This window comes from Nesoenas mayeri, assembly GCF_963082525.1.
Source record: "Nesoenas mayeri genome assembly, chromosome: 2".
Lineage (NCBI taxonomy): Eukaryota > Metazoa > Chordata > Aves > Columbiformes > Columbidae > Nesoenas > Nesoenas mayeri.
In genome coordinates, this window is record NC_137543.1 from 45876226 (window position 1) to 45888623 (window position 12398).

Genomic DNA, 12398 nt, shown 5'->3' on the forward strand with positions numbered 1-12398 from the left:
TCCATCAGACCCATTTTGCCTCCTGTGGAAAAAAAAAAAAAAAAAAAAAAAAGGAGAACATTGCCACACTATTGAATTGATTGCTGCCCCCCTCACCCATCCCCCTCCCGGCCCCCCCACGCCCCCGAACCACCACAACAACAACAAAAAAAATCCGCTGGGATCTGCCTGCACCGGGACCTCCTTCGCTCCGGCTCGGAGGTGGATGCATTTTTCATGAGCGCTGGGTGAACAGGTGCAAAGTGCGGCGGGGCGGCCTGGCCCCGCACCCCGGCCCGCTTCGGGGCGGCGTGTGCGTGTGTCCGTGTGTGCGTGTGTGTCTGTGTGTCCGTGTGTGTGTGCGCCCCGGCGTGTGCATGTGTGCGTGTGTGTACTAGGAGATTATGGAGAGCAGCGACCGGGACATGTACCGCCAGTTTCAAGACTGGTGTCTCAGGACTTACGGGGACTCAGGAAAAACCAAGACGGTGACCCGTAAAAAATACGACCGGATCGTCCAGCTCCTGAACGGCTCCGAGTCGAGCTCCACGGATAATGCCAAATTCAAATTCTGGGTCAAATCTAAAGGCTTCCAGCTCGGCAACCCGGACGAGGTCAGTGGTGGTGCTGGAGGAGGGAAGCAAGTGCTGTACGTGCCAGTCAAAACCACGGTTAGTAGAGAATTGTCTTCCTTGTTCTATGTCGGCCGCTGCAGCCCGCTCCGGGAGCGAGAGGCACAGGGGGAGCCGCAGCCACAGTTGGCTCCTTCCTCCCTCTTCCCCCAAGTCATCATCACCATGTTGCGTTTGCCTGTCACATTATACACCGCCGAGGTCTTTGTGGGTCCTTTTATTTAAAGCGATCGTGCGCACAACACACCCTGCCGGGTCGGTCTCGTTCTCCTCCTCGTCCTCCTCGTTTCCCCGTCCCCCCGTGGGCCGCCGCGGCGGGGTTGGGGTGGGCTATTGTCCCGCCGCCGCCGCTCCGGCCATTGTGCCGGGCCCCGCCGCCCCGGGCAGCGGACCCCGCCGCCGGCGGGGCTGATCGATAGCGCACGGGGGTAGCCTTGCCTGGCACAAAGCCAAGCGTGGCGCCGGGCGGTGATCTGGGGGGGGTTTCCCCGGGATATCAGTGTTTTTTTTTTAAAATGTTATATATATATATATATATTTAAATTATTATTATCGCTCAGCCCTTGAGCCGCCGAGCGGCACCAACGTGCCTGGCTGGCTGTGAAGCGCCGGCTGCGATAGGAACGGCGGCGAGGAGAGGGGAGGATGCTCAACAAAGGGTCCGCATGACGGAGGGCTGGGTGTTATTTTGCTCCTCTGGCTGGGCTTGCACGGGTCTCGCAGCCGTCAGGCTGAAAACTCGATTCGATGCTCCAGGGTAGCGGGGCAGCCCCCGGCAGGCGCTGGTCTGACAGCGGGAGAGCTATTATGCTTGGTGGTGGCAGAAGCGACAGATTTGCCTATTTAAGAAGATGGGGACTGTTGGCTGCAAGTAGGTTTTGCCTATTGAACTCTCTTAATGTATCATTATGCTTTCTTCTTATGCTCTGGGTCACACAAGCTAAGCTGCTTTTGTCTGTGCCTGGGGCGGGCGGGGAGGGGGAGCCGAGAAAGGAAACCCGGCAATTAAAAACGTTCCTGCCTGGGCATTTGGCTTGGATGTAAAATATTCTCTTTGGTGAGGTGTGGGTTTTTTCCTTTTCTTTTTTTTTTTTTTTTTACTTATTACTATTATTATTATTATTATTTTTGGTGGCAGCTTATTCTGACCTAACAGGAAGGTTGCTGGGTGGCGCAGCAAAGGGGGCTTCTTGGAAAGTATTCTGGGTTGGGTTGTGACGTAGGCTGCCAGGGAAATCTGCCTCTCTCTGCCTCACTGAAGTCACAAACCTGGGCATTCCCGGGGGCTGGCTTATGTTTGCCCCCTTGTCATCACCACTGTCATGGTTGTGAGGAGGCAGAGGTGGGAAATTAATTTTAAGGAATTTACAAATACGAAGATTGAAAGTGAAAGAGAAGCTCTGCACAGAGTTTGCTCCCTCTCTATGGTTTTCATCCACCAAAGTGTTCTAGGTCCGCCTATAGATTCAGGTTATGTGGCAGATTTCTATTCTACAATTAGATGACTGATCACTAATCTCTGACCCCAACAGGTACTGTAGATATAATTTATAATGAAAACATTGTCTAAAGCAGAAGTCTCTAATTAGGTCAGTATTTTTTAATATCTCCTCTGCTTCTGCAATAATAATTTTGGAGAGCCAGTAGGCATGATCTTTTATTCCTAAGAATATCCTTTTCACTGCAAGTTCAAAACTGTAGGCAAATTCAGTATTTTTAAAAATTGCATTGACAATGCTACTAAACAAAAAGGCTAACCTTAATTTTACAAGATGGAATCTAATAGTTAAGTGCTGTTCTGGGCCTCTGAAACACAAGACTCAGTGATGATCAGCTTATCTATTTTCTGTCACCTTTGGTAGGCTATGATAGCCTGGAGTCCCACCTTGCATTCCCTCTTCTATTTTATTTTCAGATCAAATCACAAAAAAATGTTCTCATTTTTTTCCTCCAGAGATTTCAGTCAGAGGTTGATTGCCTTGCTGGTCTTACCTTTGTTCACCTGGGGGAATCACCCTCAACTGTGAATGTCTCTATATGTCCCTATATACGTATTTATATTCATATAGAAGTAACTATCTTAAGCCGCCAAGCAGGCATCCTAATGAAATAAGAATGCCTGCCAATAAAATCAAGAAAGGAAAGTTAGCACGGCCTATCTGTAAGCAATTGCTGAATATCTATGCATTATTTGAATAATGACATACGGACCATTAGGGAAAAGGTCTTGCATGTAAATAAAATTTCCTCCTGCTGGCTAACATAACTCTGTTGTCCAACATCAATGAGAAAAGTTGATATTCAGCACTCTCATACAACAGCCAGCTCTGAAAAACAAATGCCACCCCCCTAACCCATGAATCTGGTGTCACTACCCCATCTCCAAAGGCAGAGGAGTATCTAAGTAGACCTGTGAGGTGGCAATGGTTTGTTTGTGCTGAAGGCTCTGAAACAACCCATGTGACACAATGGGGATGCAGCCCCTGGCCTGGAGAAAGCCAGTGGCAAAGCTCCTATTGACTTCAGGAAGGCCTTGGCTTTCACCCAGCCAGGAAAGACAAGTTAGAGGGGAAGAGATTGGATTTTTAGCAGACCGCAATTGTTGATAAGCCTTAGGAGCCCATTGCCTCATTTCTTAAACTCTTACTAATTATTTAAGAGTTTATTAATTTATAGGGATTTAGAAAGATCCCCACTGGTTGTACTTTTTTTTTTCTCCTCACTGTTATCCCATACATTTGAGCTCGTCCAGTCCACAGAAAGAGCCACAAACAGTAACAGATCCACAAATGGTGAATCCCTTCCTCATCTTCTCCTTTTTCTTGTCCATCACTTGATCTCACCATAGGTAAAAGTAATTTAAATTTAAAATTAATCACTGCTGGCAGCATGAGCACTCCCTCTGCAGTGACAGGATGGATGAAATTACAAGTTGGACTCTACAGTCACAAGCTGGTCAAAAATAAGCAAATATTCAAATACTTCATTAGGAATTATTCTCTCCTTGAAGCTTTAAGACTTGCTGCTCAGCCTTGCTGTCAGCCAGAGAGATTTGCTCCTGATGGTGCTGTAATCCACTGCTGCTGGTAATTAGACATCATTACTGCTGCGTTAAAGGGAAAGAGAGAAGGAGGGAGGACAGGCTGGGGCTAATTAACTACTTGATTCTAATGAAAGAAAGAGAGCCTGATAGCAACTGGGAGGTTGCACCGGAACAGGCTAGATGTACAACACAGACTTAATTGAAGCAGGGATGTCTTGCACTCTCACAGTAGTTGAAGCTTGGTCTACTTTCATATTCTGTGGGCAGTAGCGCATGAGGTATCATTCATGTTTTCCCTTGCCTGGTTGGTAACTAGCTCAAAATCACAGCCCTCTCTTCAATATCAAGTTTAAGCATGCCAGCAAAGAGAACGCATAGATGATTATGTGCTGGCTTGATCTGTTTTACGTGTATGGTCTCCTCAAAAGCAACAGGAACAAATCAATTTCTGAATGTTCACATCCCTCTGTGGCCTAGAAGATGTGCTTTTGGTCACCAAGCAACAACATCCCCTGCAAAACAGCCATTTTAGGTCCAGAGTGGGACAACCCACAGTAAAGCATTTCTATGTGCTACCCGGTGAGTTTCTCACTTCTGCAACTTTTCAGATTGCTACTGTTATCATGGTAGGTTTTCTTTAATTAAGCCCAAACTGCACTTTATGAAAATACTGAAATTATGCCTAGACACATAGTATAAATCTGTTAGGCCAACAAATAAGCCAAGCAGCTGACAGTATCGACTTTTACTGGTTAGTACTCACAATCCATAAGGATGCGTGGAACTAACATTTCTAGTATAATATCTTTTCCAATTGTATACAGGATTTTTATGGTGGATTTTTTTCTGTGTATTTTCTTCATAGTTCTTTAACTGGAACTATTTATCAATTGACAATTTGAAATTTATTTTCACTGCTTTTCTTTGTCTTGCTTGATGTTGCCCTTTGACACAACTATGGCTCCTAAAATGGCTCTTGTTTTAAAAATAAGTTACAAAATAATGCCCCAAGCTCAATCGGCCCATTCTAATCAGAACTTTCCTTTAAAAAAGAAGGGCCAAGATGACTGCGGGATATGCCTCAAATATAGAATTTACACATTATCAGCAAACTAACAGAATATAATCTTAAAGGCCAAGTTCAGATTGCTTTTATGTCATTATTAATTTGCAATGACTCCAGTGACTTTATGAAACCACAGGCCTTATGTATGAATTTTTCTGTGTCTCCTTTTATATTTTCCAGTTGTAAGCATAGTGTGATCTTTCTTTCAGAAACCTAATTTTCTTCAAATTAGTTAAATGTGTAGATCCTCCAGGAGGATCCGGTACCTCTTGGATTGCTGCTAGCAGACCAGTGAGGCTCTACAGGTACAGGGCTGTACTACTGAATCTGATTACAGGATTTAGGGCTTAAAATTATAGGCCACTCAGTTCTATGGAACCGGCTGTATCACAGCCCACCTCTTGTTCTTTTAGTGATGAAGAATAGTAGATGGACTGATGAGTTTATAGTTTGTTTGATTTTATATAAATTACTTTGGTTATGAGCAATAGAAAAAACAGATCACAGTATAAATAACTTATATGTGAAAATATGATGCTTTAGATTATCTTACAGTTTAAATTTTTCATTATTTCAGGGCATTTTATAGCAATCTGAAGCTTGCTTCTTCGCATTTCTCCCCATTTCTTGTAGCCATCAATATAAAAAATAGAAGTTTGTCAAATATATATTGGTAGCTCTGTAGCCTACTGAACTGCCAACACATAATGGCAGTAAGTGCCACAGAAAGGTGATGCTGAGGGTGAGCTGTAATTTATCCCAAGGTACAGTTCTGTGGTAGTTTACAGTCCTGTTAAATGCACCTTCCGGGCTCAGAAGCGGTGTTTGAGCCCTGCTGTACCCATGCCGTTTTAACTGCCCACCACATGTTCCTTAACCCCTGTTCAGGTCTGCGGAGCTTCGTATCCTCCCGTTACCCGCAGCCTCTGCCCTGCTGTTTGCAGACCTCCCGATGGACTCGGTGAAGCGGGATGCTGGTGAATCAGAGAGACAGTGCTGGAAAATGGTCATAGCAGATGGAAAAAAACTGGTTTAGTTGGCAACTCTTAATGCAGGCATTCAGTGAAGTGTTTGTGAATAAAGAGAATAACTCTATCCTGAAATTTAAAAATGTTAGAGCGGCCATATGTAAGACGCCATCTCTACATGCATGTATGTGAGAGACAGGCAAAGGGAGACGAGGATCTGAGATTTCTTGGTAACAATGTTGACCTAGAATTTTCTGAAGAAACTTGAGCCAAAGAGAGCAAATTTTAAAAGCGGGAACATTTTGAAGTGCTGCTTCGGTAAAGCTAGAAACAGTTATCATTACTTTAGAAACATTAAATAGAGTGTAGCAATACCATAATGAAACCTCCTGCTGACATATCCATCCAAGGCATATAACAAAGCAGGATGACAAATTCAGTGCTGTCCCCAGTAAAGGCGAGGTACATGGCTTGAAAGCCCAAACCTTTCCAGCGATCCAAAATAAAACCTCCCAGTTTAATTGTCGTGCTGCTATGAGCCTTTGCTGAGAAGACCGAGGTGACAGTGAACTTGGTTCTTCAGTGTCTTTACCCTCAGCCTCTTGTCGGCGAAGCTGCGCTGGATTCAGTCACGACGCAGCATGGTGGGGACTGCAGCTCAGGCACTTCAGCCCCGGTTTTCTTCAGAGGTACTGCAGGTTGTTTCTGTGGCTACACAGCTACGTGAGCAGTGAGGAATAAGCAGGCATTTGCCAGCAGGTTGGAGCTAAAGTGGGCTGATAGGCATCACTACAGCGTAACGGGACTTTTTCTGATGTTTTTATGGAGACTGTTTCTTTCCCTAACTTTTGGGGTGATCACTGTTGTTCTTGTTTAACCCTCTAGACAGACAGGAGACACAATCCAGGGAGACAACACACATATAGACACAGAAAGACTCCATGTAGAGAGGGCTTATCATGAACACAGGCCCCTGTGAGAAGGCGGCTACTCCTAATGCTGGATGAATGTGGGAGTTAATGATTCAAATTTCATTTTACACTACAGAAATAAATTAAAATCGGCTGACATTGAACTGTGAGTTTTGGTCTGCTGTGGATGGGAGACAACAAGCAGCTGTTGAGTTTGGTCTGAAGGAAGCTATTTGAGTCCTGATATTTCCCCATATGCAGGATACACCTGTTGAGAGTTTGCTGGTAAAAGAGGAACAAAACAAACAGGGCAAATGTTGAAGAGAGATATAAATAAGGTAGATGTGGAGAAAGATCATGAGATGGTGTGGCAGGGACCCTTATCCAGGAGTATCCTACCAGATTCCGCAGCCTCCCATGCACCACAGAGCATCACAGGAATCTCTTGTTCCTTGTTGAGTAGGTTGGCCCTGATCAACACAGCCTCCAAAATGAGTAGAGCTTTCCAGAACATAAAAGATGTTTTGATCTTGTATATGTCATTTTAAACATGACAGAAGCCTCTCTGACTTCAGAAAACTCAGGAGATACTGGCTGGTGCATGAGAGTTGTTTGCATTGTCCTACAGCAGCAGTGAAAGTGATCCTGTAGCTTTCTTAAATTACCTTTTTGTTCTATTTAAATAGATGAGCCTCAAAACCTTACATTTCCACTAGCAAGGTGGTTTTTAATGATTTATAAACATCAAATGTCCAGGTAGGCATTGCAAATATTCAGGAATGATTTGCTACAAGTTACAGCATTGAGCATTCCTGGATGCAAATGGATTTTCTTACCGATGATGAACTTTATTGCAGATAGTTGTGCAGGCTTCTAACTGCTTATTCAATAACTCTCTAAGCTGCAAAACCTGACACTTACTATGTGCATCTGCAGGGATTAAAGCTAGTTGGTGAAATTGAATTGTAGGCTTTGAACCATTTAGTTGTGTATATGGATACTCTTCAACTTAAGGGGGTATCCGTAGGGAACATTTTACTTAATAAATCTGATCTATGTTAGAGTTAACCTCAAGTAAAGAATTTTTTCAGAAATAAATATTCTGTATAGACTTGGAAGGACAATTTTTATTAAATGGCCTACTTGAGCCTAGGCTGAAACTCATTCAAGCTTTTTCACTTGAGAGCCTGTAATTAAGCTCCTCTGGGAAATGAAAGGTTATATACATTATATTGCCAGTTAGATCTGTGTGTCTGGAAGTTCTGTAAATTTTGTTGCCCCAAAGTTTTTTAATACAAGAAGACATGGATGTGATAACATTTTGACTGTACTTAAGAAAATTCAGGAGGTGAGATCTCTTGCACTTAAATGACTTATGACTCTAATTCACTGCACAATTTTTAAACACGCACATCTTATGATTGCTCTCTGTTGCCTCTAGACTTTTGCATAGCACTGCCAATACTGTCAGGTGGACTTAGTAGAAAACTGTTGTTCAGAGCAGATTCAGAGCTGAAGTAGCTGCCACTAAATGGTGACCCATCTATAGGGTAAAGCAGCATTGTGTTGGCATGTGGGAAATCAAACTTGTGAATGGACTAACGCTCACTACCCTGAGCTGACACAAGTCGAGTAACAAGCAAGTAGTTCCACAAGTATTTAGATACAATGAGAAAAGAACAGCACTGATATGGGCAGAGATTTCAGCAGACAGGAAAGACAAGGAGCATAAAAAGGTTTCTCAGAACTTCATTTTTCAGCATGTATCTTCTCTGCTGTGGGCGATGAGGAAATACCTGTCCTGCATGTACATTTTTCAGGTGATGAAACTGAGGAATGGCCAGAAACAGAGGAAAAAAAAAAGAGATGATGGCAAATCAAGATATTAAATTGCAGTATGTCGCTGGGACTAATACAAATCCAAGAAGAAAGAACTTAAGAATGAAGTAACTAAAATATTATTCAAATATATCGCTTGCCACTATATATGGCAATAATACTGGAGGATGGCCAAAAATGTACTAGAAAGAGGAAAAAAAAAAGGTAGTAAAGATAGTTCATAGAAATGACAGACCAGTGAACCATATTTCAACACCAGAAACAAAAATCAATACGAAAATCATTAAAAATGAGGTTGCTAAGTGTCAATATCAACTATACCTTGTTGCTGCAACTAGTTTGGATTTTGTAAGGATTAATTATGTTCCTCTAACCCGTCATGTTCGGAAGGCGTTTAAATAATTTTCAGGTGAAAATCTGGTTCTGACTTCCTTTTGAAATGAAACCAATCTGATACTGATTTTACTAAAGCAGGGTTGAAACTTTGTCTGTGATGACAAATTAAAGCTAGTGAAGAGTTGGGAAGCCATAGGAAGCATTTGAAAGCAATACAAATGCAGTCCAATGTGTGTATATAGACACACGCAAGTATATATGTATACATACATAAACATGAAACTTGGACAAATGAAGGGGTTTCAACACCGAACAGAAATGTAAATTAATTAGGTTGAACAAGTCAAGGAAGAACGGGGAGGGAAAATAGAAATAACCTTAACAAAGGGAAAAATGCATAAATCATGGCAGGCAGAATTGCCTATAGACCATTGCCAGATATTTTACATTTTATGCCATTGCTACATTAGTTTTTTGAAGAGGAAAGGAAGAATTCAAGCTTTTCAATCACATTTAAAAGGTGTAGAATTAGACCATCTCAAAGGAAAATTTAGGAATAATTTCAAATAAATCAATAAGTAGATCTTCAATAAGCATAGCAGGGACAACAAAAATCAGCATTAGGAAAAATACAGAGAATAATATTGAAAACTTATCCATCTCATTAATTAAATGGTATGTCCTTGCCTTTAGTAACATGCTTAGTGTATTTACCTCACCTCTAAAAGGTTATGACAGATGAAAGGTCGAGAGAAGGTAACTAAGGTAATTAAAGCAAAGGGGTACTTACAAGAGAAATAGATTTTAGTGGTTACAGCACCCAGAAAGATTAACATGAAGTGAAAGTGCACAGTAGAAAACAGACATGTAAAGAGGTAGAAGCTGAAAGAAAACGGTGTGGTGTAAATGCTCATGAACAGCAGAGAGAGAAAAATCAGCAGCCACCCTTTTAAATTCTATCCTATGTCCTAAGACTTTTGACAACCATCTCAAAAGGTAAATTCAAAGCTAGGGCATTGTTTTATAACCTGTAGTGTTGGGAATGGCAAGTCTGCCTTGCAGCCCCTAGAGAAACTCTGATTGAGCATCTACTGGGGTTAGTCACGTTCCAGCCCACACAGTCAACACAAGGAAAGACTTGTGGAGCGTGGTGAAATCTTCCCATCCCCTTCCCCTTTGCCCTGAATTTTACTATTGCTGGTGATCTGAGCCTTCATGCTCTTGTTTCATGAACAGATTATTAATTTTTAGGTGTGTGTTCTTAAGTTGGCTGAAGCTATAGCAGAGGAAAATAAGCCAGTCATTATTGCACAATGCAACTGGATGCACTGTATTTTGTTTAGAGATTTATTTGTCTGCTTACTAATTACTGAGCTCTGAAACGTCTTTCACAGATTCCCTTGGAGACCATGACTAGATGGTTCCTTGGTCAGTTTGACTGTAGTGGTTTCTATGGCTCATTGCTGTCATGATATTCCTTGTCTGAAAGAAGGAAGGAGATCATCAAGTTTCTGAGCTCTGGCACTATCCGATGCGGACCAGTGCATGAGATTACTGTGATTTACACAGAGCGTTTGCAATGAGCCACCTCCATTTTCCAATTTACTCCACTTGTGATGAGGATTAATGTGCTGTTTTCACCTCTGTATTAATGTCTACTTGTGCTAGATTTTTGTGTGTATATTTGTTGCAACTATTACCAAACCCTTGCTATGGTGGGAAGAAAAAGATGAGCAGAATTACCAGAGAATTAATTGCAAATATGAGAGGCAATTAGCTCATTCAAATGATGACAATTTCTGGAAGACTTTGCTTTTGACCAGTCTCACCAGCAATTGTGGCATATATATAATTAGATGACCTGTCCCATTGCATTTCTCAAGAAACTACAGCGGAAAAGAAAAAAGAATGTAAATTGCTCTTTTCTCCCTTAATCTAGACATAGCCATTTTTTTAATGACATCTTTTGATATCATTTCTATTTTTATATTCTGAGAGTTCAGCAGAGCCCCACAGCCAGAGTTGCCATAATACTAAAGTATTTCATTTGTAGCAAGCAAACAGCTCAGCCTTCTTTTAATGAGTGCCGTATTCCAATTCCAGGCATCTGTCTAAAACCTGTACTTCAGACAGACCACATCTATGTACGTCTTTTTGTCTCAGTTTGGGACTATGCAACAAGGAGATAAGGTAGTGAGTTGCACATGAATGCTGCAGCAAAAGCCAGAACTTCTCAAAAAGACCTATATTGTAAGCTCATTGGACTTTGGCCCTGCTTTTTTGGAAAACCTACACAAATCCTCTGCTGTGTTTTACCATTGCACAAGGCCTGGTTATCATTGTTTTGGTGTAAATGGGAGATGAACTGGGCATATAGTGAGCTTTCAAGGAGTTAAATTTGCATCAAAGCAAATAACAAAGCAATATAAAATAAGCTAGGTCTAGAGCTGAATAAAATTGGTTAAAATAAAACTACTTTCTTCCTTTTTAACTGACCTTTTATATCGCAAATTCTACTATTATTCTCTTTAAATCAGCCCAATTTTGGCAAGATACATCAGACTTTGGCGAAACTGTGGAACTGAAAAGATTGTTTTCCCTATATTCCTAATTGAAACCTCCATTTTCAACTTGAACCAAAAGGACTGCTTTCAAAAACTGAGTAGGAAAAAGCATTCTTAAATGGGAGAAAGCAGGTCAAATTTTATTAAGAGTAATGAGTAGAACATTTTAATTAATAGAATTGTAATGAACTATGTATTTTCTGCTACTTAGCATTGAGCTTTAATGAATTTACAGGTAATTACTAGATTTTTTTTAGACATTTAATTCTTAATAAATGTAAAGTCAGGAAAATTTTCACATGTACAGACTTCAAGAATTTTAACAAATTTGCGTTGTCACGGTCGCTGTAATTTGAAAGCAGGCAAATAAAGTACAATATAGATGGTTATATGAAAACATTTTAAAGTGCATTAGTACTTTGCTTAATAGCTCAAAAGAGTAAATGAACAGACCTACAAAAGAGCTGGAAAACTGTAGCTGTAGCAAGCTGGAAGGAGTCAAGATGGTGAAATCAGCAAGGCTTTGAAGGACCAGTTCTGTCATCCTAATTTGCAGTGGATGAAATCTCCTGGGACAGGACCAGCAGAAGGTCTGTGAATCATGTTTTTGGCACAAAGACTGTGCCCCTCTTTGGAAGACACAATGCAGTCCTTGGGTGGTGCTTAGGCTTTATCATGGCCAGTGCCCAGGGGAGGAGTCCACCCACAGACCATCCACCATGTGCACTCAATATCCCCATCAGTTGGTATTGGTGACTGGGCAGAGGTGACTGAATTCTCCATAGGATACATTCAGATGAAGGGGTTTTTTTATTAGTAAACAATAATTTACCTGTAACTGCTATCCAGGTTTTGCCACAGTGTATTCCAATGTGCTGGACCAGTGCTTTGTAAGTGTATAGGCATGTTTATAAAATGTGTACGAATATCTAGAAAGGCTTAATTATAGCAAGGCCAAATTCAGCTGTAAAATAATACTAGGAGCACCCTGTTGCTTTGGTTATTATCTGCTGCAGTGCCAGAGTTGCACTAGTCACAATGCACTGTACAGACAGCTCTT

General features: G+C 41.6%; 1 protein-coding gene across 3 annotated transcripts in view; it reads left to right on the plus strand.

The window, feature by feature from the left end:
• Positions 1–383: 383 nt before the first annotated feature.
• The window catches only part of NOL4 (nucleolar protein 4), a gene marked incomplete at both ends in the record, with an annotated part of 193189 nt that continues 181174 nt past the window's right edge, over positions 384–12398 (plus strand). For 2 of the 3 annotated variants that reach the window (XM_080339921.1, XM_080339922.1), the window contains one exon: positions 384–650. In XM_080339921.1, coding sequence (XP_080196047.1) covers positions 384–650 — 267 coding nt within the window. The remainder of the gene's footprint in view (positions 651–12398) is intronic. The other variant, XM_080339925.1, reaches the window with a different exon arrangement.